At 33.7% G+C, this 25476-nt stretch overlaps 12 protein-coding genes across 12 annotated transcripts; 4 read left to right on the forward strand and 8 right to left on the reverse strand.

Moving 5' to 3' along the window:
• Positions 1 to 2061: 2061 nt before the first annotated feature.
• NAEGRDRAFT_56292 (26S proteasome regulatory subunit RPN7) lies at positions 2062 to 3365 on the reverse strand. Its single transcript, XM_002673203.1, has 2 exons — positions 3231 to 3365; positions 2062 to 3128 (listed from the first exon to the last, which is right to left on the reverse strand). Exons 1-2 carry the CDS (start codon positions 3358 to 3360, stop codon positions 2092 to 2094), a joined length of 1167 nt encoding a protein of 388 aa, XP_002673249.1. The 5' UTR covers positions 3361 to 3365; the 3' UTR covers positions 2062 to 2091.
• A 400-nt stretch (positions 3366 to 3765) lies between these two features.
• NAEGRDRAFT_71675 (uncharacterized protein) lies at positions 3766 to 4614 on the reverse strand (the record flags this gene model as incomplete). The annotated part of the gene is made up of 1 exon (XM_002673204.1): positions 3766 to 4614. One exon carries the CDS (start codon positions 4612 to 4614, stop codon positions 3766 to 3768), a length of 849 nt encoding a protein of 282 aa, XP_002673250.1.
• A 207-nt stretch (positions 4615 to 4821) lies between these two features.
• FM159 (uncharacterized protein) lies at positions 4822 to 5793 on the reverse strand (the record flags this gene model as incomplete). Its single annotated transcript, XM_002673205.1, has 3 exons — positions 4822 to 5290; positions 5344 to 5661; positions 5717 to 5793. The coding sequence occupies 3 exons, from the start codon at positions 5791 to 5793 to the stop codon at positions 4822 to 4824; spliced, it is 864 nt and encodes a 287-aa protein (XP_002673251.1).
• A 215-nt stretch (positions 5794 to 6008) lies between these two features.
• NAEGRDRAFT_71677 (uncharacterized protein) lies at positions 6009 to 6496 on the reverse strand (the record flags this gene model as incomplete). The annotated part of the gene is made up of 2 exons (XM_002673206.1): positions 6009 to 6371; positions 6431 to 6496. The coding sequence occupies 2 exons, from the start codon at positions 6494 to 6496 to the stop codon at positions 6009 to 6011; spliced, it is 429 nt and encodes a 142-aa protein (XP_002673252.1).
• Positions 6497 to 6632: 136 nt separating this feature from the next.
• NAEGRDRAFT_80999 (uncharacterized protein) lies at positions 6633 to 7035 on the reverse strand. The gene has a single exon (XM_002673207.1). The coding sequence runs from the start codon at positions 7030 to 7032 to the stop codon at positions 6655 to 6657; it is 378 nt and encodes a 125-aa protein (XP_002673253.1). The 5' UTR covers positions 7033 to 7035; the 3' UTR covers positions 6633 to 6654.
• An 887-nt stretch (positions 7036 to 7922) lies between these two features.
• NAEGRDRAFT_71679 (uncharacterized protein) lies at positions 7923 to 11413 on the forward strand (the record flags this gene model as incomplete). The annotated part of the gene is made up of 5 exons (XM_002673135.1): positions 7923 to 8720; positions 8779 to 9610; positions 9654 to 10061; positions 10103 to 10111; positions 10155 to 11413. The coding sequence occupies 5 exons, from the start codon at positions 7923 to 7925 to the stop codon at positions 11411 to 11413; spliced, it is 3306 nt and encodes a 1101-aa protein (XP_002673181.1).
• Positions 11414 to 11981: 568 nt separating this feature from the next.
• Positions 11982 to 14294, reverse strand: NAEGRDRAFT_71680 (uncharacterized protein; the record flags this gene model as incomplete). Its single annotated transcript, XM_002673208.1, has 4 exons — positions 11982 to 12440; positions 12488 to 12839; positions 12885 to 13720; positions 13779 to 14294. The coding sequence occupies 4 exons, from the start codon at positions 14292 to 14294 to the stop codon at positions 11982 to 11984; spliced, it is 2163 nt and encodes a 720-aa protein (XP_002673254.1).
• A 309-nt stretch (positions 14295 to 14603) lies between these two features.
• Positions 14604 to 16575, forward strand: NAEGRDRAFT_82737 (uncharacterized protein). The gene is given in 2 exon segments (XM_002673136.1): positions 14604 to 16519; positions 16536 to 16575. The coding sequence occupies 1 exon segment, from the start codon at positions 14933 to 14935 to the stop codon at positions 16418 to 16420; it is 1488 nt and encodes a 495-aa protein (XP_002673182.1). The 5' UTR covers positions 14604 to 14932; the 3' UTR covers positions 16421 to 16519; positions 16536 to 16575.
• NAEGRDRAFT_71682 (uncharacterized protein) lies at positions 16567 to 19329 on the reverse strand (the record flags this gene model as incomplete). Its single annotated transcript, XM_002673209.1, has 1 exon — positions 16567 to 19329. The coding sequence occupies one exon, from the start codon at positions 19327 to 19329 to the stop codon at positions 16567 to 16569; it is 2763 nt and encodes a 920-aa protein (XP_002673255.1).
• Positions 19330 to 19559: 230 nt separating this feature from the next.
• On the forward strand, positions 19560 to 21242 carry NAEGRDRAFT_51741 (uncharacterized protein; the record flags this gene model as incomplete). Its single annotated transcript, XM_002673137.1, has 1 exon — positions 19560 to 21242. The coding sequence occupies one exon, from the start codon at positions 19560 to 19562 to the stop codon at positions 21240 to 21242; it is 1683 nt and encodes a 560-aa protein (XP_002673183.1).
• Positions 21243 to 23059: 1817 nt separating this feature from the next.
• NAEGRDRAFT_51742 (uncharacterized protein) lies at positions 23060 to 24682 on the forward strand (the record flags this gene model as incomplete). The annotated part of the gene is made up of 1 exon (XM_002673138.1): positions 23060 to 24682. The coding sequence occupies one exon, from the start codon at positions 23060 to 23062 to the stop codon at positions 24680 to 24682; it is 1623 nt and encodes a 540-aa protein (XP_002673184.1).
• A 117-nt stretch (positions 24683 to 24799) lies between these two features.
• Positions 24800 to 25327, reverse strand: NAEGRDRAFT_71685 (uncharacterized protein; the record flags this gene model as incomplete). The annotated part of the gene is made up of 1 exon (XM_002673210.1): positions 24800 to 25327. One exon carries the CDS (start codon positions 25325 to 25327, stop codon positions 24800 to 24802), a length of 528 nt encoding a protein of 175 aa, XP_002673256.1.
• Positions 25328 to 25476: the final 149 nt, after the last annotated feature.

A 25476-nucleotide genomic window follows, 5' to 3' on the forward strand; every position in this document is an offset into this window, starting at 1 on the left:
TTCATGTTCACCAATTTATAAATCCTAACACTTGATTTCTGTTCCGATACTTTTTCATCATAGAAAGGGGTTGGTCGAATTGATTCGGAAATGAATTCTCTCCCTGGTTGAAGCAATACTATTCTTCTTCCCTCTTCACCACCAATATCTACATTATTAAATTCATCATGACTTTTAGCCTCCACTAAAAAGTTCATCATCATTACTCCAATCATGAATCCAATCAATATTAACACAATATGCTGCTTCCGAGAACTATTAGTCATTCGATTACGATCATCACAAAATAGACCAATCAAAGTCTTCTTCCTCTGCTGTTCAATCATTTTTCTCTATTATTAAATTTGCAAAGAGAGAAAAACAAGAAAAAATGTCCAGGTTTTTGGCTTTTGTGTTTGGTCTCGGCGTTGGAGCCTACATTGGAGATCGTTATGATATTAAGCAATTATATGCCAAGATTGGAGATCCAGAGAAGGCTATTGAATATTTGAAGGAGGAGGAACAGAAATATAGAAAAAAGTAATTCAGCAACCACTACTGATCAATTTATATTATCTTGTATAAATATTATTAATTTATGATGGAAATAGGATTTTTTAAAACAATTAATCCATCAATGTTGAATCTTTTTATTAAATCTCTAATTTATTATTAATTTGATGATTGTAAAATCTTTTCTTCTCTTAACTGGAAATTTAATTGTAGCGCCTTTTCATCAAGCTAAATTTATTAATCAATTCAAATAAGAAAAAAATGCTTCAACAACATCAAATGTTCAACGTGTATGCATCATCGGAAGAGGATGAATATATCATGGATGTGGAAGATTTTGCTCCATCAGTGATCGAAAAATTGAAGGCTAAAAAACTAAATATTAAAAGTTTAAAAACAATGAAACTCTCCGAACTGGCAAATTATATTGAAGAACCTTTTGAAGTTTGTGCTAATATATTAAAATATGTAAAGGGAGAAAATTCATTCATGAAAAACAAATTACTGCAAGGAAAGATTTCTTCTCCAATGAAACCACAACAAGGTCTTGTAAATAATATTTCACTAACTCAGGTTGGATCACATTCTACTTTGGCAAGATTGGAACAAGAATCAACTCCATCGAGATTTATTAAAACATTTTGTAAAGATTTGGATGATGCTCTTGGTGGATTCGGAATCAAAACTGGAATAATTACAGATATTTGTGGTGTTCCTGGAGTTGGTAAAACTCAATGTGTAATGCAATTGGCAGTTGATGTTCAAATGCCTAGCGTATTTGAAGGTATTGATGGAGAGTGTATATATATTGATACTGAAGGAAGTTTTACAATTGAGAGAACTAAAGAGATTGGTGAAGCATTTATTACTCACTTGAATGGTATAGCCTCCAAGAGAGGAGATACTGATCTTACTAAAAAAGATGAGATGATGGAAGTATTGAACAATTTTACAATTGAAAAGATTTTGAGTAGTATTTATTATTATAGAGTAATGTCGATTTGGGAATTAACAGGTTTATTGTTAGTTCTTCCAGAATTCCTCAAATCACATACAAAAGTCAAGCTAATTGTTGTAGATAGTATTGCATTCCATTTGAGAAAGAGTAGCTCTGATGATACAAAAGACTCGTTGAAGAAATCAATTGCACAATCCCTAAGTGATATGGCCAAAACATTTGATTTGGCTGTCGTGACAACAAATCAAGTTACTACCAAATTTGCCCAGCAACAAGGTGATTTTTCCAATAAGAAGATTGCCTATGTTGCTCCTGCCTTAAATCACTTATGGGTCAACCAAGTGACAACTAGTATTTTCATGGAATTTGTTGGCTCAGGAAGATTTGCCAGACTTGTAAAAGGATATTTTGGAAAGGATGTTTCAATTCCATTCAGAATTACACCAGCAGGTTTTAGAGGCTTACCTCCTCAACCAAAAACCATTGCAGATGAAGTCAATGCATCAGAAGAACCTTCTGCTTCACGACAAAATCTTAGTAGCACTGATTACTCACTGGAAACTGATGCCAACAATAAGAGAAAGAGAAAATAATTGTATTTAAATGTAAATAGCTTAATTGTACAGTGCAGTTTTTTATTTTTACAAATCGATGACCTTTGACAATTTTTGAATTCTGTTCAAGAGATGATCACCTTGTTTAAGAGTATGATTATACAAAGTATTCTTTTCGTCTGTTCGGCTTGATTCAATGACACCAGAAACCTTATCAATCTTGGCGTTCAATTTATCAGCTGAAATAAATCTGGAAAGTTCCATATCCAAGAAATCAGGACTCAATCCAAATTGTTCAGCCATAGCATCTAAAGTTACACTCTTGTAAGCTTGCAAGAATTGTGAATAAGCACGAACTCTCATTTCTCTTGAATAGAATCGAACATGCTTTGACAAATAACGATCCTTGATTAATTGGTTATCCATCAATTCAACCAATGAAACCAAGAACAAGTTATATTGACAGTTATAGAATGATCTAACAAATTGTTCAGCATTTGGCAACTTGTGAATAACTGATAATACATCAGAAGATTCAAGAATATTCTTCTTCATCTCTGGTCTACCAAGTGAGAAGGTAGTCACAACAATTGTATAGAAAATGAATTGTTCAAAAGTCATAATTTCACTGGAAGAGAAAGTAGAAATTGAATCCAAGAAAAGCTTAGCAGCCTTTGAGAAGTTTCTAATTGTCATCAAGTGAATTCCTTCATAGACCTTTAATCTATTTCTTCTTTCCCAGTCACCACCTTCAACAATCAAACTATTTGCTCTTTCGAGATTTCTTTTCACAATATCCTTATCATCAAAAGCAAATCCAATACGAAGCAAAGCGAATAAAATGTCTAATTTTTGTCCTAAAGCAACAGTTTTTGTTTCTGTTTCTCTGAAAGCAGAGAGAGCATTTTCCTTGTCTCCGATAGAGTAATAATATTGAGCTTTAGCAAGGAGAGCTTCTCTAACTTCATTTTCACCAAGATTTTGATTAGCATCAGAGATTTTATCTTCCAATTCCTTGAGTTTGTTTTGGTTAGCCTCCTTCAAAGATTGGAGCAATGTTTGATCCAACTTGAAATATGTTGGTAATTGTTGAGTGAGAACATTTTCATAATATGGTCCCATTTCTATTAATGTATTGATGGTAAATTGTACAATGATGAAGAAGGTAAATTATACAATAATCACAAATTATGATCAATAATACATGATCGGAGCATATTACATACCCTTTTGTTTAACAAGATCCAAAATTTCTTGAGCAAGGGCAGTCTTATTAGTTTTAGGGAAATCATTGCTTACCAAGAACTTCTTCTCGGCAAGGACAAGCAAGTGGCATACTGGTTCGACTTCTTCCATTTTTTATGAATTATTGTTGTATGGCTTTAAAGAGTTATTTTTAGTTTTATTTTCCAGCAGCAAAAATAAAAATAAATCACAACAATGTTTTGCTGAAGTGATGCTCATCATAGAATCATATTTCGGAATACAGTATTGTGATGGGAAGCCTCAACCTTGAAAATATCAATAAATTGATTATGGCATTGAGTTTTATTATTTATAACATGGGCAGGAATGAAATTTGGAATTAATTTGATATTTAATTTTATGATAATTATTTCAATAGTTTGATGAAATTAATTTGATTACATTTTTATCAACATTTTCACAAAATAATCAGCAAATGGTATCCTATTGCCATTATTTAGAAATATTATTGGAAAGGTTAATTAATTTTATTAAATTATTTATGAATAGTTTAGATTATTCTTGGAAACTTGTACCTGAGGTCAAATCTTTAATATTGGCAAGTTCCTCTAAATTCTTCTCATATTTGGATGAAACAAATGGATAAGCATCATCACCAATTGGTAATCTAAATGGAATTTCTCTTCCTTGAGCAGATCCACTTTGAGTAACAACATCGAATAATCTTTCGGCAAGTTTCTTTGGATCACCTGATTGTTTGTGATGAATACTAGTCAAATCAAACTCATTGTAATGTTGATCATAGTCAGAAACAGTTCTTTTCACAATAACCATATTATTTGGAGAAGCAAGCTCAGTTCTAAAGAATCCAGGCTCCACTACCAAAACCTTAATACCAAGATGTTGAACTTCATCTTTCAAAGATTCAGATAAACCTTCCAATGCAAACTTTGTGGCTGGATACAAACTTGATGCCTTGAAACCACTGACACCTGCAAGTGAGCTAATATTAACAATTACTCCAGTCCTTCTTGAACGCATATGAGGAAGAACAGCCTTAATTAACTTGAGTGGACCGAAGAAGTTTGTGGAAAATAGTTTTTCAGTTTCTTCTTCAGAGGTTTCTTCTATTGAACCCCAAATTGCAAATGCTGCATTATTGACAAGAATGTCAATTTGACCATATACATTGATGGCATCATTCATTAATGAGGAGAGTTGCTTTTCGGAAAGTGTAACATCGAGTTGCAATGTATGTGCTCCTAATTCTTTCAAATCCTTAATGCTGTCTAAATTACGAGCTGCAGCAATGACCTTGTCACCTCCCTTTAAGACTGCCTTCGCAATTTCTTTTCCAATTCCTGAGCTAGTACCAGTAACAAACCATACACGATTTTGAGACATTTTGAGAGTTATATATTGATTATTGTATTTGTTTTTTTTTGTGAACTATGTTGTGTTGCCCTCATTGAGTTTTATTCGTTTCTGAATAAAAATTATACGCACGAGCTTGGTTGAATTCGAGCGAGGTTTCAAAATTTGTGCTCCATCAAAGGTTGTCCAGAGAAAGTCATGCCACACTTGTATAATAGATTCACCGAGCTGGTTTTATTATCGTTTTGTTGTGCCTCTACTTGCTGGCTTCTTTTTGTCTCCAACCATTTGTTCCAACTCTGCAATTCTTGATTCAAGTTCTGCAATTCTATTGAGTGACATTTCTTCAATTTCCTTCTTGATTGGTTCCAATTGTTTGAGAATTTGAGGGTGAGGAACAGATTTCTTTGGCTCCTCAATTTTTGGATGTTCTTCCTTAGTTGGTACTTCAATCTTTGGAGGAGGTGATTCTTGTTGCTGTTGTTGTTGCTGTTGTTGCTGGATAATGGCTATTCTCTTTGCCTCCTCTTCATGTTCAATTCTCTTCTTTTCTGAATGTTCAGCCTCTGTGATTGCTTTATTAAGTGGCAACATTGAAAATGGTTGTTCCATAACCAGTAATTTCGATAAAGGTTGAATAATATCCAAAGTTGCATTTTGTTTTGGGCAAAACACATACTGATACATTTTGTAATGTCTATAAAAACTATTTACATAATATTGTATCCTTTAAAATTAGTGATTAATCTTTAAACCTACGTATTGTAAACATAATCTGAAATCTTCTTTACATCATCAACATGAAACACTTCAACACTGAATGGGGGTCTATGTACACTGTATTTTGTCATTAATTGTTTGAAATGAATAAAACTATCATAAAGAGTAATGTCATTATTTGATGTATCCCTATGAATATCCTTTATGATTGTAAATATTGCTGAAATCTTTTCTAGGGTAAATTTGTTTCTTATTGCAAACATGATTGTATGAACAAAAAGATCGGAAAGAATTTGATATTGTTTTAAGGATAAATCGGGATACATTTCATAAAGATCCATAACCTCTTGCAAATTCCTATTGTTATTTCATTCCGATGTGATTTCAAATTCCAACAAGATGATTTACCTACTTTTTCAGATCATCAACACATGCAATATTGCCCAGTATTGCATGAATTTGTTCCGCAGTCAAATCTAACCATAACATGTTTTTTTCTGTAACTTGTAAAACTACAATAAGGCGCCAAAATTTTTGATATTTAAATTGGAGAGTATTGTTTTATTTTGATATAAATCTTATTCTATACAAATGTTTTAATAACAAATTACTATATATTGTTATTCTAATAATTAGATGGGTTTAAAGTTATATATGTATGATACATTAAATAAATAAATCTAGAGAAATTGTGTGAGGAGAAATTACTCATTGGAAGGATTGGATCCGTTTTGAGGTGTTGATGAAGGTGGCATGTTTGACATCATTGAAGATGAAGATGATCTAGTTTGTACTAATTCGTTGGCTAAACTGTCAGAATAATATTCAGGCTTTTGAATGTTAATTCCGTAATCTTTCAATGAATGATATAAATCCTCAGTGGCCAAAACATAACGTGGTTCCTTTCCTTGTTGTTTGGCTGTTCTTCTAGCACAAAATCCGTGGGATTCCTTGCAAATTTCGGCCAAGAATTTATGTGCAGAGAGGGAAACTAATCGGAGCACTCTCTTGTCTGTTGTTTTAAATCCTGATTGTTGAAGATAATATGAAATTATTTGATCCGGAATCTGTTATACAAATGATCCACATTCCAATTAATTTTTAATCATTATGCTAATATACATACAGCTGGATTATAGTCTTCCATAGAATCCAAAAACTCTTGCATATCCTTGTATTTTTGATCCGACATTTTTTTCACTTTTATTTTTAAAATCATTGCAAGTTATCACCATCATTCTTTTGCATTATTCAATTAAACAAAATAATCCTGTTTTGCTACTGACGTCTTAATGCTTGTTTTTGAAATTTTTACTCGGAAGTGTTTTATAAATTTATATTTTATTAGGTTTAGATGTTTGATGGGAAAAGGAAAACTCTAACTGGTTGAGCAAGAGCAGTAGTTGGCAATTGAGGAGCGAATTTAGCTCTAACAACACCAGAGTTACCGTGAGCTCTAGTAATCTTACCCCAGACAACTCTCAAACCCTTGAATGTGTTTGAACCAGAGGTCAATGACTTTTCACCCTTGTAGAGATAAGCAACTCTCTTACCAATGTAGAATTGAGCAGCTTCCTTGGTGGAGACACCTTCGAGTTGGAGGAGGGAGGTGTTTTCGTATTGTCTAACCTTTGATCTCTTGTAACCCAAGACACGTCCTCTAACCCAGAGTCTGCTTTCCTTAACCTTTCCTTGGAAGGTAACTCTCTTGCTTGTGGTGGTGACCATTCTCTGTTAATGTAAAAGTTTATGTTGAAAATATTTGTTTGGTGATGAAAATCCTTTGGTAAGAAAAATGAAGTATGTTGACTACGTACGAATTTTGCTATTTTTTTTTCGAAACAATTTCCTAGTTGTTTGGGAGGTATTGTATTTTACAATGAAAAAATGAGCCTGGTAAAAGCCAACAAGCAAAGCACCGTCATAAAAAAATTCTTCGCAGTCTAATAAACACACAACCCAGTTTTTCAACACATATTTGTGATTATTATTGGGAGTTTATTCTCTCTTGGATTGTATTATACATTATTGTCTTCTATTTTACAAGTTTATTTTTCTGATGGTGGTGCCTCTTTTCGAAAAGCATCTACTGCTCGCTATTCTCTTCAAGATCATCAGATGAAGGAATAATCTTACGCATATCGGATGCTATCTTCATCTTTTCCTCTAAATTATACATGGCCTGTAAGAGCATGGAACTCTTCAATTCTCTCATCAACAATTGTTGTTCGTCTTCATTGTGAAGGGAGTTCTTGTCCTTTCTAAATTTCTCTTGAATCTTTTCGTACTTGGCAATCTCCTTATCTATAATTTCAGCAGCAACATCCATGTTTTGCTCACTCTTATAATCTAAACCCTTTCCTTCCAACAACCATTTTACTTTATCAGATGGCAATAATTCTGTAAAACCCCTAATATTATTATTTCCAAAAGATATTACAAGAAAGTCAAGATCCGATATTCCACATTCAACAATTAATATTTACCATAATAACGTTCAAAACAACATCATTGACTAAGAACCTTACTATAAGTCTAACCTACATTTTTTTAATTCCTTAAACTTTAAACATTTTTCGAGAGAAGCAAACTTGGCGCCAATTTCAAATTCAAAAAAAATGAAAAGAAGAATAATCCAAGACGAAGATGATGAAATGATGAATAGTGTGAATATCAAAGATGAATCGAGTAATGATTCCAATGGAAATGTTGCATCACAATTTCGGAGATTGTCAATACATAATGTGATGAATGAAACTCTTCTTCCTCTTCCTTCCGATATCGATACACCCATCCTATCCGAAAAGGAGAAGAAGAAACAATATAACAACTTGATCCGTACAGCAAGAGATTTGGAAAAGAAAGGGGAAGATCCAGTTAAATTCATTCACATGTTCGAACAGGCCTATTCTCTCTTCAGTGTTGATGATAAATTATCAAAAAAAATTGAAAAATATAAGAGATTATTGGCAGAAAGGATTTTTCTAGAACAGACTCAAATGTTACAAACTGAAACTAATCAAAATATTGTAAAGAATGAACCAATTAGGACCTCGTTTGCAACCAATTCTTCAATCAACTTGCAAATTAAAGAGGAAAAGCTCATTCTTCCAACAACTCCAAAAAGTTCAAGAGAAATTCCAGCCAGCTCTATAATATCACCCTTCATGTCTCCTCAATCTGAAAAAACAAAACGATTTGAAAAGCTTCCTAATGGATTCATTTATGATAAGAAGGCTGATATTTATATTCTCATGGATGCCAAATCAAAACAAGATAGAAAGATACCATTTAAACTCTCCTCAAAAATTTATAATCAACTTTATGACTATCAAAAGGAAGGCCTCTTATGGTATTGGGGAAAACATATCAGTATTCGAAATGATATTTCAGGAGGAATATTGGCTGATGATATGGTAAGTTTTTCAAATTTCACATATTCTATAACACAACATTTTCAATTTAACTTTATAGGGTCTTGGAAAAACAGCAACAACAATTTCATTCCTGTCTGGACTCTTCTCTGGTGATAGTGTTAAACATGTTCTAATTGCAATGCCTGTGAGTTTAGTAGAAAATTGGAGAAAGGAATTTAATGTTTGGAGTGAAGGAGATTTTAATATTTTCATTTTCCACTCACTTACCAAGAAACAACGTACTGATATTTTGGATCAATATAAGCAGGAGGGTGGTGTACTACTAACAACGTACGGTACTATATCATCTCAGATAGATTTATTCACAGATAGTTATGTGAAGGATGGATATCAGTTTGATTATATTATTCTGGACGAAGGTCACAAGTTGAAAAACCCAAGCACCCTTTTATCTAAATGCTTACACAAACTCCCAAGCACCATGTGTAGAATTGTTATTAGTGGTACACCTGTCCAAAATAACTTGATGGAAATGCATGCATTAATGGATTGGATATTTAAGGGAACATTATTAGGAGATAGAAAAACATTTAAGGATGAGTTTGAAAAGAAGATTGTCAGAGCCAATGAAAAGGATGCCACTAGTTTCGAACAAAAGTTAGGCGCTGAGATTTTGAGACGTTTCAGAGAAGTCATTAGCCCACACATGTTGAGAAGAGAAAAATCACAAGTTCTGCAGCGTATTCAACCTGCTGACGCAAACAACTTGAGAAAATCCATTGGAGGATCGTTACAAAAGAAAATTAGTAAGAAGAACGATTTGGTAATTTGGATCAAGTCCACTAATTATCAATTGGAGCTCTACAGAGAATTTCTTAAAAGTGAGGATGTGCATGAGGTTATTCACGAATCTACCTCTCCTCTTGCAGGTAAGTTACTATTTCAAATTAATTCAATTTACAACAATCCAAGCCATTACAATTTTGAAGCAAATATGTTGCCATCCTGATCTGCTCCCAAAAGTACAAAAGAAATCTAAAAATATCAAGGAAATGATTGCCATGAGTGGTAAAATGATTTTCCTTCGAAAACTGGTTCAACAACTTTATGAAGAGGATGAAAAATGTTTAATATTCAGTCAAAGTTCAAAAATGTTAGACATGATAGCCTCAATGCTCAAATACATTAATATTTCCTACACGAGAATAGATGGTACTATTAACGATACTAAAGAAAGACAGAGAAGAGTTGACTCATTTAATAGTGAAAATTCACCATATTTTTGTTTCTTATTGACCTCTCAAACAGGAAGTGTAGGGCTTACTTTGACAGCTGCCACTAGAGTTATTTTGTTTGATCCGTCATGGAATCCAACTCAAGGTAAGTTTTATTTCATATAACAAAACTAGACAATATTTTAGATAACCAAGGTATGTAAAGTGAATGATACTTATGTAAATTAATAATTTCTAGCTGCTGACAGATGTTACAGAATTGGCCAACTGAAGGATGTTGTTGTATATAGACTTATTTCATGCTCTACTATTGAGGAGAAAGTATATAGAAAGCAAGTTTTTAAAGATGCCATCTTTAGATCTACCACAGAAAAGGAAAACCAATATAGGTACTTTACAAAATCAGAGTTAAAAGAACTATTCTCTTTGCCTCAGAACCCTAATGCATCTGAAACACAATTACAACTCGAAAATATTCATACACCATCTCCCAATCATCATAGTGAGAAACTGAAACAACATTTGGAAACGATCAAAAACTTGGCAAAGGATGTAATGACAGGATTCAGCAATCATGATCTTCTCTACTCAAAGGAAGCTGATGACTATGAAGATGGAACAGCCGATAATGAAAGAGAAATATCAATGCTTGCTGACAATTCAGCAAGAGCTTTGAACTATCCTTCTCATATGACTGATTCTCCACAAAATAAGAAAAAATCAACTAAAACCAAGACAAAAACATCACAAAAATCAACAGATGCAGAGTGGAAAGTTGCTGGTGATGCACCACCTCCTTCAGAATTTCTTTTGACCTCCCTTTCTGACATACAGAAGGATAAGAGTATCAACGAGGAAGCATTCCTCACTCAAATCAACACAACAAATCTATCAAACGAGAATTGTAAACAAATGATAAAAGGGGTGAGGACTCACGGTGAAACAGGATTTTGGAAGAGAATATTGGATAACTTTTTACCGAAGTCTTTACTTACACAAAATCAATTGGAAAATGAGTGGAAGAATTTCAAGATGGGAAAGACTATTGAGCATTTGAATCAAATACTTACACATTTTGATCATGAGTTTACTGTAAAACCAGAAATGCCAAAGATTAGATCTCAAGTGGCTCTAGTGGGTAATAATCCTTCTCAACTTCCTCCAAAAGTCAACTCTAAGGCAGAGGTTCCATCCTTTAAAAATCCAGCAAAAAAGACACTGATAAAACCACCACCAAAAGATCCTAAAACACCAATTAGAAAAGAGGATAGAGAGCCAGAATTGAGTCCATCAGATGATGATAATGATGACATGATGATGAGCCCACCAGCCATCCTCTCTCCAGATATTCTTCCAAAGAGAAAATCCTTAGTTGCAGATCCAGATAAGTTCAGAAGAAGACTTTCTTCCATCTTTGGCTTGATCAATGAAGATGAAGATGATTTTGAACCATCTGATAAGGAAGAGGAAGAAATTATGGACTCGTCAAGAAAATGAAAATGAAAAAACCACACAAGTTAAGGATGAGTTTCCAATTGTTGGGAAGAGCACTTTCATCGATGATGCTGCTGATACAGAGGAAGATGACGGAGATTATGAACCATCTGATGAAGAGGAAATTGATTCAGATGATGATTTTATTGACGATGACGATACCATCTATGATGACGAAGAGGATGACCCAATGCAAATGACACCAATGACACCAAAGCCAAAATTCAATAAGGTAATTGATGATGACGAAGATTATGGAATGGAAACACAGAGTGCAGGTGGAAATAACAGAGATGACATGCTCTTCTCTCCAATGTTAGAAACACCAATGACTCCAGAGGCTTCCAATGCCAATATGATAACAACAAGTGAAGATAAGTCTGCACACTATCTCAGTATGCTTCGTCAGGCAAGAGCTGTTGAGTTGAGTGGTGATATTTTGAAAGCTATCAATCTTTATATGAATGCATTGGAAATCGATGATAGCGACATTAATCTGCATTGCAAGATTAATCATTTAGCTAAAGCACTTTCATTCGAATAAATGTCATGAAGAAAAACATTGAAAAGTTTAATCCGAGAGATCTGCATCTTCAATTTCACCTTCAGAGAACAGTACTGTGAAGGCATCTTGAGGTACTGAAACAGAACCGAGTTGTTTCATCTTCTTCTTACCTTCCTTTTGCTTTTCTAACAATTTACGTTTTCTGGTAATATCACCACCATAACACTTGGCTGTGACGTTCTTTCTGAAAGCTTTCAACTTTTCACTAGCAATAATCTTCAATCCTACAGCACATTGAATGTTAACTTCGAAGAGTTGTCTGGAAATGAGCTTCTTCAATCGTTGGACAACATCTCTTGCTTTAAAGTATGCCTTACTTTCGTGTACAATGTACGACAAGGCATCAACAGGATCCTTATTGAGCATGACAGTCAATTTTACAACGTCAGATCTTTCAAATCCAGCTTCCTCGTAATCTAAGGTGGCATAACCCTTGGTCATGGATTTCAATTTGTCAAAAAAGTCCTGAAAGTGTTGTTAGATCTATTTTCAAATAATTATGAAATACTTACATAAATCATTTCGTTGAGTGGAATCTTGTATTGCATGGAAACTCTTTCAGCAGAGAAGTATTCCATATGAATTTGGACACCTCTTCTTTCCTGACACAAGGTAATAATATCACCAACAAACTCTCTTGGAGTCATAATTGTACAGTTAGCCATAGGTTCATAAACTTCAGCTTCTGGATTTTCTGGGAAATCATTAGGGTTATCGATATATTCAATGATTTCATCTTCTACAGTATTAAAAGATGTCTTCTTTCCAGTATTCTTTGTTACAATCTTGTAAGTAACTGTTGGAGCAGTGATAATTGTTTCAATGGTAAATTCTTGGGCTAATCTTTGCTTAAATACGTCCATGCTATTGAGGTTTAGAAAAAAAGAGAAATTTGGGTTTAAAACTTACTGAAGCAATCCCAAGAATCCACATCTGAATCCAGTTCCTAGAGCAGCACTAGTTTCTTTTTCAATAGTGACGCTTCTGTCTGTCAAGAGTAACTTGTCAATGACATCTCTCAACTTATCAAATTCAGCAGTATTCAGAGGATAAATACCAGCATAAACCATAGGTTTGGCTTGCTTAAAACCAGGTAATGGTTCAATCTTTGAATCCCAAATATAGAGGGTGTCACCAATCTGGGCTTCCTTTGTACTCTTCATTCCACAAATGAGATAACCAACTTGACCTTGATATAATTTATCAGTTGGAACTTGGTCAGGATTCATGATACCCAACTTGGTAACTTGATATTTGGTTGGTTTTGCAGAGTTTTTAACATTTGCATGTGAGTAAATGAAATCACCAACCTCAACAGAACCTTGGGCAATATAAACAAGTGAAACAACTCCAAAATATTCATCATACCATGAATCGAAAATCAAAGATTTTAAGGCCCCAGGAGTTTCTCCTTCACTAACTTTTGGTGGTTCAGGTGCTGGAATTTTCTCAATAACTGCAGGAATAATCTTTTGACAATTCAAACCAGTTTTAGCACTCACTTTGATAATTTCATCTTTTTCTACGCCCAAAATTCCAGTCATATCTTCTTCTACAAGCTCAGGTTGAGCTGTTTGTTGGTCAATCTTAGTCATAATTGGAATAATTTCAAGATTTTCTTCCAATGCCAAGAAATAATTGGCCAATGTTTGAGCTTGGACGCCTTGTCCAGAGTCAACAAGTAATAAAGCACCATCACAAGCACCCATACTTCTACTGACTTCATAACTAAAGTCAACGTGTCCCTATATAAATTTGAATTTCAAAATTCCACACATTTCCATTATTTCTTCAACTACTTACTGGTGTATCAATCAAATTTAATAAATATTTCTTTCCATTATATTCGTAAAACATTGCACATGATTGTGCCTTCACAGTAATACCTCTTTCTCTCTCAACTTGTAATCTATCGAGAAATTGTGCATTATCCTTCAAAAGTTCAGCAGTAATTGTATTAGTTTCCTTCAGTAAATAATCAGCCAATGTACTTTTTCCGTGGTCAATGTGTGCAATGATACAAAAATTACGAATATATTCAGGAGTGAATCCCGATAAATCCAAAGCAGATTTGTTATGTTCCTTGATCTTTTTAGCATTGGTTGGAAGGACAGAATAATTTCTAACTTGTTGTTGTTTACTAAATCCAATATTTCTCATCCAAACATTACTATAGATATTATTTCTATTCATGATGGAAAGTCTCTTCAATTCCTCTTTTAATTCCGAGCATTCAAAAACCAATCCATTCTTGTTACTTTTGCTCACATAATTTCTCCTATTATTTTCATTATCATTGGACAAGGAGGATGACAACATTTTGATACTATTTCCATTATGATGATGACTATGACTATGATTCAAATGGCATTGATGATGAAGAAGCGAATTCAAGCTCTCCGAACAAGTGCTGCTGCTAAAACTCGTCGTCCTATTCGGAAGGAAGAATAATCGATATTGCATTTTTTATTCTTTTTGCAATTTTATTATTCTGTCTCATAGCCATGTAGAACTAAAAAGTGAAGTGATTCAGGAAAATAAGATTAATAATATTATTCTCAATATTTAAATCTTTATTTTCCTTAATTAAATTAATTTTATGTCAACAATTAAAATAACATTTACTATTGAGAGAATTCAATATCGATTCAAATTATCCATCTCAAATGAGAAACTTATACTCATTACAATCCTGATAATTCTGATGATTCTCTCCTCTCTTCACTATCAATATTTTCTTTGATTCGCACCAATTCAAGCAAGAGAACCAACAACAAGTCATGGTCAATTCATGTACCCACCTCAATTTCTTTAAAAGCAAGATTACCAACCTTGCTTCTTATTCTCCCTCTCGAAAAAAAACCTCCAAAATCGACGGCGAGCAGAGAAGAAGGCTTTTTTCGGGGAGCAAAGAGACATTAAAAACATCAGCAACATAACAGAAGAAGAACACGAGAATGGAAACCACCACAACTATTGATATTCAAGCCTTGAAGAAGGAATTGGTTTTAGATTTGATTCAAATTGGTGCTTTGAAATTTGGTAGATTTACATTAAAGTCCGGCATTGTTTCTCCTTTCTATGTGGATTTGAGAATTATTGGACCAAAAATGTTGCGCCAATTTTCTGTACTGTTATATCATGTGATGACAGTAAAGGGATTGACAAACATGGAAAAGAGAGTTATTTGTGGTGTTCCTTATAGTGCATTGACATTCTCATCCTGTATGTCCATGACTTATGATTTACCTATGGTTATCTGTAGAAAGGAAAGAAAGCAATATGGTACTGGAAATATGGTTGAAGGTATCTACACTAAGAATGAAACTAATTGTATCTTAATTGAGGATGTCATTACTAGTGGAGCTAGTATTGTAGAAACTGCTGAAAAATTGGAAAATGAAGGACTTTTGGTGACAGATGCTCTCGTCTTTTTGACAAGAGAACAACTTCCACTCACCAATGGTATGCACATCTTGAAGAAGGGAGAAAAGGTTTACAATGTTCATCCATGTTTGACCATGACAGAAGTCACACAAGTTTTACTTGACGAAGGTAAAATGTCACAAGAACAAAGAGAAGATATTCTTCAATTTATTGGCACTAATACTTTCTCGGAAACCAAGACAACTGCTGTGCCACAAAAGAAGAAGGAACTCACATTTACTGAAAGAGCTGAATTGACAAACAATGAATTCTCAAAGAAATTGTTCAAGTTGATGGAAGAAAAGCAAACTAATTTATGTGTTGCTGCTGATATTACTAGTAAGGATGACCTTTTGAAATTGGCTGATGAAACTGGTCCAGAAATTTGCATGTTAAAGACTCACATTGATACTTTGGATGATCAACCAGATGAACAATTCACTCAACAACTCAAAGAATTGGCTAAGAAGCACAACTTTTTAATTTTCGAAGATAGAAAGTTGGCTGATATCGGCCAAGTTGTCAAGCAACAATATGCCAGAGGTCCATTCAAAATTGCTCAATGGTCTGATCTCTGTAATTCTCACTTGGTTAGTGGTGGATCTGCTACTGTTAAGGCTTTGAAGGAATCTCTCAAGGAAGAAAATATTACTGAACCAAGAGGTTTGCTCTTGATTGCTCAAATGAGTACTGAAGGTGCCACTACTGGTGAATCCACAAAGCAAGAAGCACTCAAGGTTGCTTTGGAAAATCCAGATTTTGTCAGTGGTTTCATTTGTCAAAGCAAATTGAGAGATGATCTCGATCAATTCCTCTACTGCACTCCTGGTGTTAGACTCGATGTTAAGGGAGATTCATTGGGCCAACAATACAACTCTCCAGAGTATGTAGTTTGTGAAAAGAAGTGTGATGTCATTATTGTGGGTAGAGGTATTTACCACGACAAGGAACGTCAAAATGCTGCCAAGTTGTACAGAAAGCTTGGTTGGGAAGCTTATCAAAAGAGAATCCAACAATAAATTTCTGATGAAATTGTAGGCAAAAAACAAAGTTGTTAAGTGATTTTCAAAGTTTCAAAAAATGTTGCCCTACTGTTCGTCGGGGAGCGGCGAAAATAGGTAAGCTAGTGGGTGGTAAATTTTTGTAAATATTTTTAATAAGTTATTTAAAAGTGAAGATCCAAACCAGAAACATCACCAATTTCACTATCGTCGACTAAATTGATATTTTCAGTATCAACCTCATCATCAGAGCTAAAATGGGCAGCATCCTCAAAGTCTTCCTTATCAGTATTGTTGTATTTTGTTTCTGGGAGCTTTAAAGTTGATTTTTTAGGTGTTTCAACCATACGTTGTTTTGTCTTTTGTTCTGGTTTTTCTGTGACCTCAGAAACAGTTCTCTTCTTTGAAGATTCTGGTTCCTTTTCCACTTCCTTGGTCTTTTTAAGCACATCCTTGAGTTTGTTCAATCTTCCTTCAACAGCTGTAGAAGCAGCCTTTAGGACTTCCTTGACAGGTTCTTCTTGTTCTTCTTCGTCGTCTTCCTTAGTGTTTTTAAGCACGTGCTTAAGTTTGTTCAATCTTCCTTCAACAGCCTTAGAAGCAGCCTTTAGGACTTCCTTGACAGGTTTCTCTTGTTCTTCTTCGTCATCTTGCATTTGTTCTTCTTGACTTGATTCTTCCTCAGCTTGTTCTTCCTCTTCATCTTCGCTTTCTTGATTTTCAGACAATGACATTAATCTGTTGGCAAATCGTGATTGACTATCATTTTCGTGAATTTGACTCTTTCTAGAATTGACAGACGATTCATTTACAGATTCTGCAGAAGGAACATACAATGGAGCAGACTTTGGATGCAAAAAGCTTTCAAAGATATTAAGACCCATCATTGAAGAAGAGACAATTTCTGGAATGGCACTTGATTTACCTCTTTGAAGAGCATTCAAAGCAATAGTTGTGAATGGGGATTGTGTATGAACGGATGAAGTAGATAAAAGGGATGGAACAAGAGCATCGTACATGGCTGTAATAATCGGTATTAAATCTTCATGATAACTTTTAACTTGTGAAGCACTGTAAATTGAAATGTTACTTGTCGAGAAGAATTCATCCAATTCATGCCACTTGTTAATAAATCCGAGAGAATTTGTAATAAAGTCAACCAATGTTGAAAGAACGTCAACAACTGAATTTTCAGCCTCAGAAGCTGATCTGTATCGTGAAGAGTCAACTTGACGAGTTGTTGACACAAGAACACTAGTATTATTCATCATATGTTGAATACACTTGAGTGTGACAAACACAACTCGAGAGTATTGAGAGAAAATTTCTGGATTCAAAATCAAATCATCTTCAACCTTCATAACCTTCTTCTTCTTCTTTTTCTTCAATGAGAGCTCGTAATTTTCAACATGATTTTGTTGTTGTAATTGAGTGAGTGGAAGTGAAAATACTTGATGATCAACAAAGTGAGTAAATTGAGAAATAATATCCACCAAGTGAGGTAAAACAACTTGAGTACATTTTTCACTGACTTTGGCGCCATGTTTGGCAGTCATGATTGATAAACATCTCATCAATTCCTTATAAACTTCAAAGTATGGTTCACTGTTGCAATAGTCACACAAAGCTATCAGCATTGAGCTCTTCCAATTTCTAGTTTCAGTAACAAGAATTTGACAAATACTGTTCATATATGGGAGTAATTGTTCTCCACCCAAATTAATCAAGGCAGAGAGTGACTTTAAGCATTCAGAGTGAATGGTTGGAAGGATGACTGCGTAGAAAGAGGATTGTAATTTGGTACCATCAGTTGTGGTTGTGTACAAGATTGATCTGATTTCCTTGTTTGGTTTTTGCAAAACTTGAGTAGAAATAGCTTGAAGGAGGAAAGCTTCTTGAAGGACTCTATTAATCAAAAGTTGGGTGTTAATGTTAAGAGTGAAAGGATAAGCTGTAGTGAGGGCTCTTTGTAACATTGTGCTGTAAACCTTGAAAAGTTGACAGAATTCCAAAGGAGAGAGAATGGTATCTTCCAAAGGAGCTGGTTCTTCGCTATCCTTATTGGATGGATTCAAATTAAAAATCTTTTGAATATGTTCCAAGTGAGCATCAGCAATGTCATCCTTACGGCCACCGTATAATAAATCTCTTGGATCTGGATAGATGAGTTTGTAACATTCGTTAATCAAAAATTGGAGAACGTGACATGTTAGTTCAATGAAACTCTTGTGAGCTTCTTGTTGATTAGTTTCGAAATAACACAAAACTGAAGCAACCATAGCCTTCAAAAATACAATATTATTGGTCTGTTCTCTCTTTCCTTTCAATGTTGAAATAAGTCCTGACAAGGATTCTAGATAGGATGTACCAGCAACTGTATTTTCCAATTCATTGATTGATTTTTCTTTTGTTATCTCCTTACAAAGATATGAAGAAATTGATTTCAAATCATCAAAAGGACCTCCCTTTTGAGTTGTGATAACCTTAAGACCATTTCTCAATAATCCATTATGTAAAATTTCAAAAATCAAAGTTAAACAATCTTCAATTGAAGCATAATTCTTATCTGAAGCATTTTCCATAGCTTTAACACATTTAATGAGCATATTCAATCTCTTTTTAGTTTCTCTTTGAACATCTTCAAAATTCAAAGTTTGATATTGTTGTTTTTGAAGAACTTGTGTTCTCTTCTTTCCACCATCAAGAATTTCCAAAATATCCTCCTTTTTAAGTGGCACAAACTCTCCCCAAGCTTCCGACTCTTTCTTTTCAATCTTTGGTTGTTTTTGTGTACTAGATGAAAGAACTGATTCATCAAGTGTACTTTCTAAATTATCAATCTTTGAAAAAAGGTCACGGAAGCTTTGAATAAGTAATTTTTGGGAATTTCCATCCGAAGAAGCATTCAAAGAAGTTGATGATGACATTTTTTTGTTGCAACTTTTTTTGAAGCCTTTTTTTATTGAATTTATTTTCATCATTAAAATTCTTCTCCAGCTCCCTGATGATGAATCTAAATAATAGAGAATAAGAGAAGAACTCGCAACAATTGTACATATAACATTCCAATTTTATCTTCCTATCTGTTTCATATGTAAAATAAGAAAAATCAAATTGATAGAAGGAGAGGACAAGAATTTTGATAGAGAAAAAAAGAATGTCCACAACAGAATCATCATCAACTCCATCAACAACAGCAAAACCCACAACAGACCAAGTTTTCAAACAATTCCTTCAACAATCCAAGACTAAAAAGGAGGAACAAGCATCAGCGGCAAATCAATCATCATCTAATCGATTTGGAGGAAGAACTCTATCTTCTCTCATTGTGGAAAATTCTCTTCCGAAGAGTGCTCTTGGTAGTGATGATGTAAAACCAACAACATTTACTGAGGAAGAATTGGATAGGGATGATACCTTTACTCGTGTTCAGAAGAAGTATCACTTGAGAAATGTCTACCGATTGATGAATATGTGGAGCAAGTGTTCTTCATTACCACAGGAACCAATCCCAAATCATCCCTTTGTTACAAATCAGAAGAGTTTGGATGTATTGAAATTGGCTTGTAATGTGAGTGGTATGCTAGATAGGAATGAATCATTGAATCTTGCCAATAGATGTCTTCCATCAACTGTAACAATTAATGCAATTTGTGGACTGAATGCACAAAATGTTTTGACAAAGGAAGAAGCTTTGGATATGATTACTCAATGTTCGGATTGTTTGGAAGGAAATGATAGAAATACACAAGCTATGAAACAAGTTTATTTGGAAACAACAGAAATGATTCAAGAACCAACATCTCTCAATGCCTTCCTTCCAAAAGTAAGCTCAATATTATCATTTGTTTCAGATGTGGATGGAATGACTGAAGGTCCACAAGCTGAAAAGAGAGAACTATTTGCTGTGAATACTCATCATGACAGCAATAAGAAAATTATTTCTAAATTGAAGTTTGCACAAGCAAATTTCTTCAAACCAGAATTCAATGAAATGAGCAAATGCTTGGAAGAGAATGAAAATAATGTAAATAAGTGTAAATTTGAAACTATGAACTATACAACTCAAACGAGAGCTGTTGCCTGCAGTCGAGAAATCTCACAATGTTTGGATAATTTTTCCTCAATTGCAGCCAAATTACATGATTACCAAAAGAGACATACTAAATCGGGAGCAGCCATAGGATTTGGATCCACTTTTAACAGAGAAGAAGAGGAGGAGGATATTTTTGGAGATGAAGAGGAGAAGAAACCTACAACAGTAAAACAAAAGAAACAACAAAAGAAATCCAAAATACCTGAACCAGTTGTTACTACTCCACCACCTACTGTGGATGAAGATGCAAACGATGAGGGTGATGATGGAGTTTTTGGAGCAGACAATGAAGATTACAATGATTCATATAACAGTAGTTCAGTAATTAATTCGAGTAGAAATAGAGAAAGGAAAAATACTAGTACAAGTAGCAGCAGTATCATTGGAGGACTTTTCTCATCGAGTAACATTCTGAAAGCTTCACAAAAGCAAAAAGAATACGAAGAAACGATTGAATTTGTTGGAAATTCTGATAGTGCAGCATTTGAAACAACTCCAAAAGAATCCAAAAATGAAATACCAACCAAAGATGACATGGACAATATTGAAAGAACCACCATGGAACGATTCACTAAATGCATGTCTCTCTATCAACCTACCATTTCATGTTTAAGGAGAGTTGATAAGGCTCTCCAAAACTCCCTATCAAGAGCTCAACGTGCCAATGGAAAAAAGAAGAAAAAAGCCAAGAAACCTAAAAGCCCCTCTGAGCAAATGTATCACTTTGCGGACGAGGATGAATAAATCCACTAATTTATCTCAATATGAGAAATATCAAATCTTAATCGGGGAAATTGATATTTCACAAGACGAATTGCCAGCAAATAGTTTAGGTTTTCAGTTCACTAGTTGGTGAGTTATTACTTTTCACAAATCACATAAAAAATGTCTTCAAGTGTTACTCTCTCTGTTGATGGAAGTATGTTGTTTAATCTTTGATTTTAATTGACTGAAATGATGACAATTATTTGAAATATTAACTAACGTTGCACTGATAAATATTATGTGATGATGCTTGATTATTATTGATTATTATGATGACCATTTTGATCCGATCACAGTGTCCTGCGAAGGTAAGAAGAAGATTTTTACTCTCAATATTGAAATTAATAATCATCAAACAATACTGTTCAATAATATATTCATTGAAAATTAAAACAGGATGTGCTGGAAGTGTTTCCAAAATTCTCCAACGTGTTCCAGGAGTTGTAAATGTTGTTCAAGTTAGTGTCAAGGAAAAGAATGCCAAAGTTAATGTTGATGAATCATTCAAGGCTGAAGATGCTGTTCAATCTCTTGGAAAAGCTGGTTTTACTGCCAAGCAATTGTAAATTGTTAAATAATATATTTAAATGTTAATAGATATTGTAAATTAAAGTAAAGAATAAAATTCTTTCCAATCGTCTTCAAGTCGTCTTCAATTATCATCAACATTGAGTAATAATTAAACTATTATTTGAGTCTGGAGGTTCTGATTTTCCACACAGAATGCCTTTATAGACGTCATTTGTCAAGACATATCAAAAGGACTTTGGTAAATCAAGAGCCAAAAAAATTGTTAGAAGAATTAACACTTTATCTTCTCACCATTGCAACATCATCTCCTTTGAAAATCATAAATTCTTTAGAGAATCCAAATCAAATCGATGAGTCAACAATTCTCTCCAAGAAACATTCCCTCTCGATTATTAATTGATGTCAATGCTTCCCGAACCACCACCACTACCAGTGGAGGAGGGATTGCCATTATTAATAATAACAACAATAATAGTCCTCTCCTTTCGGGTACTCCAAGAATCAATTATCCACCATCACCAACAACAATTTCATTATTGGAAGAATCAATGTTTAAAATTCCCCTCTCACCAAAGCAAATAGGTTAGTTTCGAGTGATGATTTTTCAAATATTAATTTTCTGTTAATTTCTACTGTTGCTACCATCTATGTCCATTGCTTCACTTTGTTAAATTCATATAATTAATATTTTATCGATTAATTGGTGATATCTTTGACAATCGATTTGACATGTACCCTCTCATATTCTTATTAAAAAAATAACGACGCTTTAAATCACCTTTACTGTGCGTGGTATGATTGGTTCATTCCGCTTTCTCTGAACCACCACGACAAATCATTTTTTCTTCCACACAACAACTCTACTCAATCCTATCAACTACAACAATTTTGTCTTTTTTGTTTTTGCAAAATTGTGTGCTGATTTGTTTCTCTGACTACAATTCTCTTTGCCGCCAAATTTTAAAAACAAATTTGTAACGGACCATTTTCTATCTATTTTACGTTTCTTTTGATTGATACAACAATATATATATTAACGTGGTATCCCATTCCCTTTTTCCTGCCTATTCCTACTACTATTTTCTTCCATTTTCCCCTCTATTACTCTATTATTATTTTGATTATTATTATTATTTGTTATTATAATTTATTATCTATTACAACATCAACAACAACAACATTCCTTCGATTTATACTGCTTGCTCTTTTTCCTCCCCCAACAAAACTGTACCCTATAATTATTACCAATCAACAATAACAACATCATGATAAACACAACACAACAACAACAACAACCTAAATCTGCTAAATTACTAGATGCCACCAATAAGATTCAAGCCATTCTCGATAAACAATTTGATAAGCTGCCAGTGACCAAAGATATTCCAAGATTACTGAAGAAGATTTATTTGATTTCTCCCAAGACAAGATCAGAACAAGCCGAAGAAGCACACGATGAATCTCTTGCCAATCAACAACAAGAAGATTCTTGGAAACACAAAACCAACATTTCCTTTAATCCTGAAAACCATTCAGATCTTATCACTCCTGATGACATTCCAAAAGAAATTATATTCTATCAATTCATTGAATCAATAGTGAAAGATGTGTTAAATTCAACCGATCAATTTAATCTTCCAACTTATGAAGAATATATTTCACACATTGATTTCAATGATCATCGTACTCTCAACAATTATTTGATGCATGCCGTAAAATTTGGAGATTTGGATTTGACAACACCAACTGAGTCGGAACCTCCAACTGGAAAGGATGAAAACAAGAATCATCTTTTACTTCTCCTCAAATGTTGTCAACAAACTATTGTCATCAATGTTCTGATGGGATTACGTGAATTTACAATGAAACATAAGATTCATTTCAAGGATGCTCGTGGTGCTTGGCGTATTTATATTGGTTCTGATAGTCCAAATATTTCAACTTCCTACTCTTCATTCTATGTTGCTCATGAACGTTCTGAACAACTATATATGAAACGTCTAGATTGGATGCAACAATACGGAATATCTGATGAAGAATTGGTCAAACTTGAAGAAAACGATCCAAGAGAACAAGTCAACTTTGCTAAAGCAGCTATGAAACAATTATTCCAATTTAAGTGGCAAATCAAATTGTGTTTTTCAAAAGATGTTGATGGTAGTGATTTCACATTAACACATGTCAATATTTCTCTCCTTGGTATTGATTACAGCAATGAAGATTTAACAGTCAGTCACCAAAAGTATTGTGAAAAGGAAGTTTCTTTATTGGAACAATACTTTAATATGTTTAAATCTCAAAGTCAAAATGTATCATCACCAATGAGTGCATCATCTGACAATGTGTTCACTCCAAGTACACTTGAATTCTCAAAGATAAGTCTTGGAAGTCCATTCAACTCTCCAAGGACGCCTGGTACAGTTAGCAGTCCATCGACTACTGTTAAGCCATCACCTCTCACAAAACATATTGTGACGACGATTGCTTCACCAGAGGATAACTCTGAATCAAACACAGTTGTAATAACAAATAATAACAATAATAATAATACGACATCATCTGTAGTAGTGGAAAATAGAGAGCAGGAAAAAGAGGTTAGTGAAACTGATACTTTAATTTTTAAATCTTCTAACAAATCTTCTTCAACACATAACAATTTTGATAATAGCCAAACTCAAATACTGAAAACTAGAGAGTACGGGTCAACTAGCTCAAACCATTCTGATAATGTTCATATTTCAGATATTTCGAATGAAAATGTTTTATTTTGCATACCACGATCGTTACTAGTGGCGATCCCTGTTGTTGGTAGTTTATTTTCAAAAGTATCCAAATCAGCTCTATCCAAAGAACAAGACACTGAAGAGAAAAAACTGCTTGATAATTAAGCAACACTAGTAAACATATTAATGTATTATAATATTTAAATTATCTAGTTTATTCTTCTCTGTTTAGATTTTAATCTAAATTCGAAACATTCACAAATTAAATAAGAAAATTCCAATTTAATCTTGTTTCTTTTCTGCTTCAACATTGACAGGCAAGTCATTTCTTCCACGTTCAATATATGAAATGAAAGCAACTAGTAAACCAATAACTAATTGCACTACTTCAAATTTAACAATTTCTTGCAACTCCGAAGACAAAGTATCATGCGGATTATTCTTTGTAATGTAATGAATTTTAACAGATGTTGTAATAATCATCACCAAAGACATGACAAACAATAACATGGATCTTCTCTTGAAGAACAAGGCTAAAAATCCTAAAATTCCCAAAACCATATAAATCCAACCCAATTGTGTAAGTAAAAGAGAAAGAATTCCTACAATTTTCGTTGATCCTGGTGTAGTAACTGGATCCGATTCAAAAATTACCATCGACTGAATAGCATTTTCTGTATAATTTACATATCCAAATCCGCTGATGAAAAAATCCAAACACATTAACAAGACGAATACTCCATTCATAAATCTTTGAAAACCCGAAAATGCAGGTCGAGGAGTGATAAGTTGCGGTTGATTTTGAGCCATTTTTTAATTTCAATTTATTTAATTTTTTATATTTATTTTTAATGTTAAAAAAATGTCTCCAAAACTGTGATTATTTTCTAGATGATTAAAATAGATGGAAACATGAAATTTCAGAAATAGATAACTTAACATGTCTACTTTTATTAATA

This window comes from Naegleria gruberi, assembly GCF_000004985.1.
Source record: "Naegleria gruberi genomic scaffold NAEGRscaffold_48, whole genome shotgun sequence".
NCBI classification, from domain to species: Eukaryota; Heterolobosea; class Eutetramitea; order Acrasida; family Naegleriidae; genus Naegleria; species Naegleria gruberi.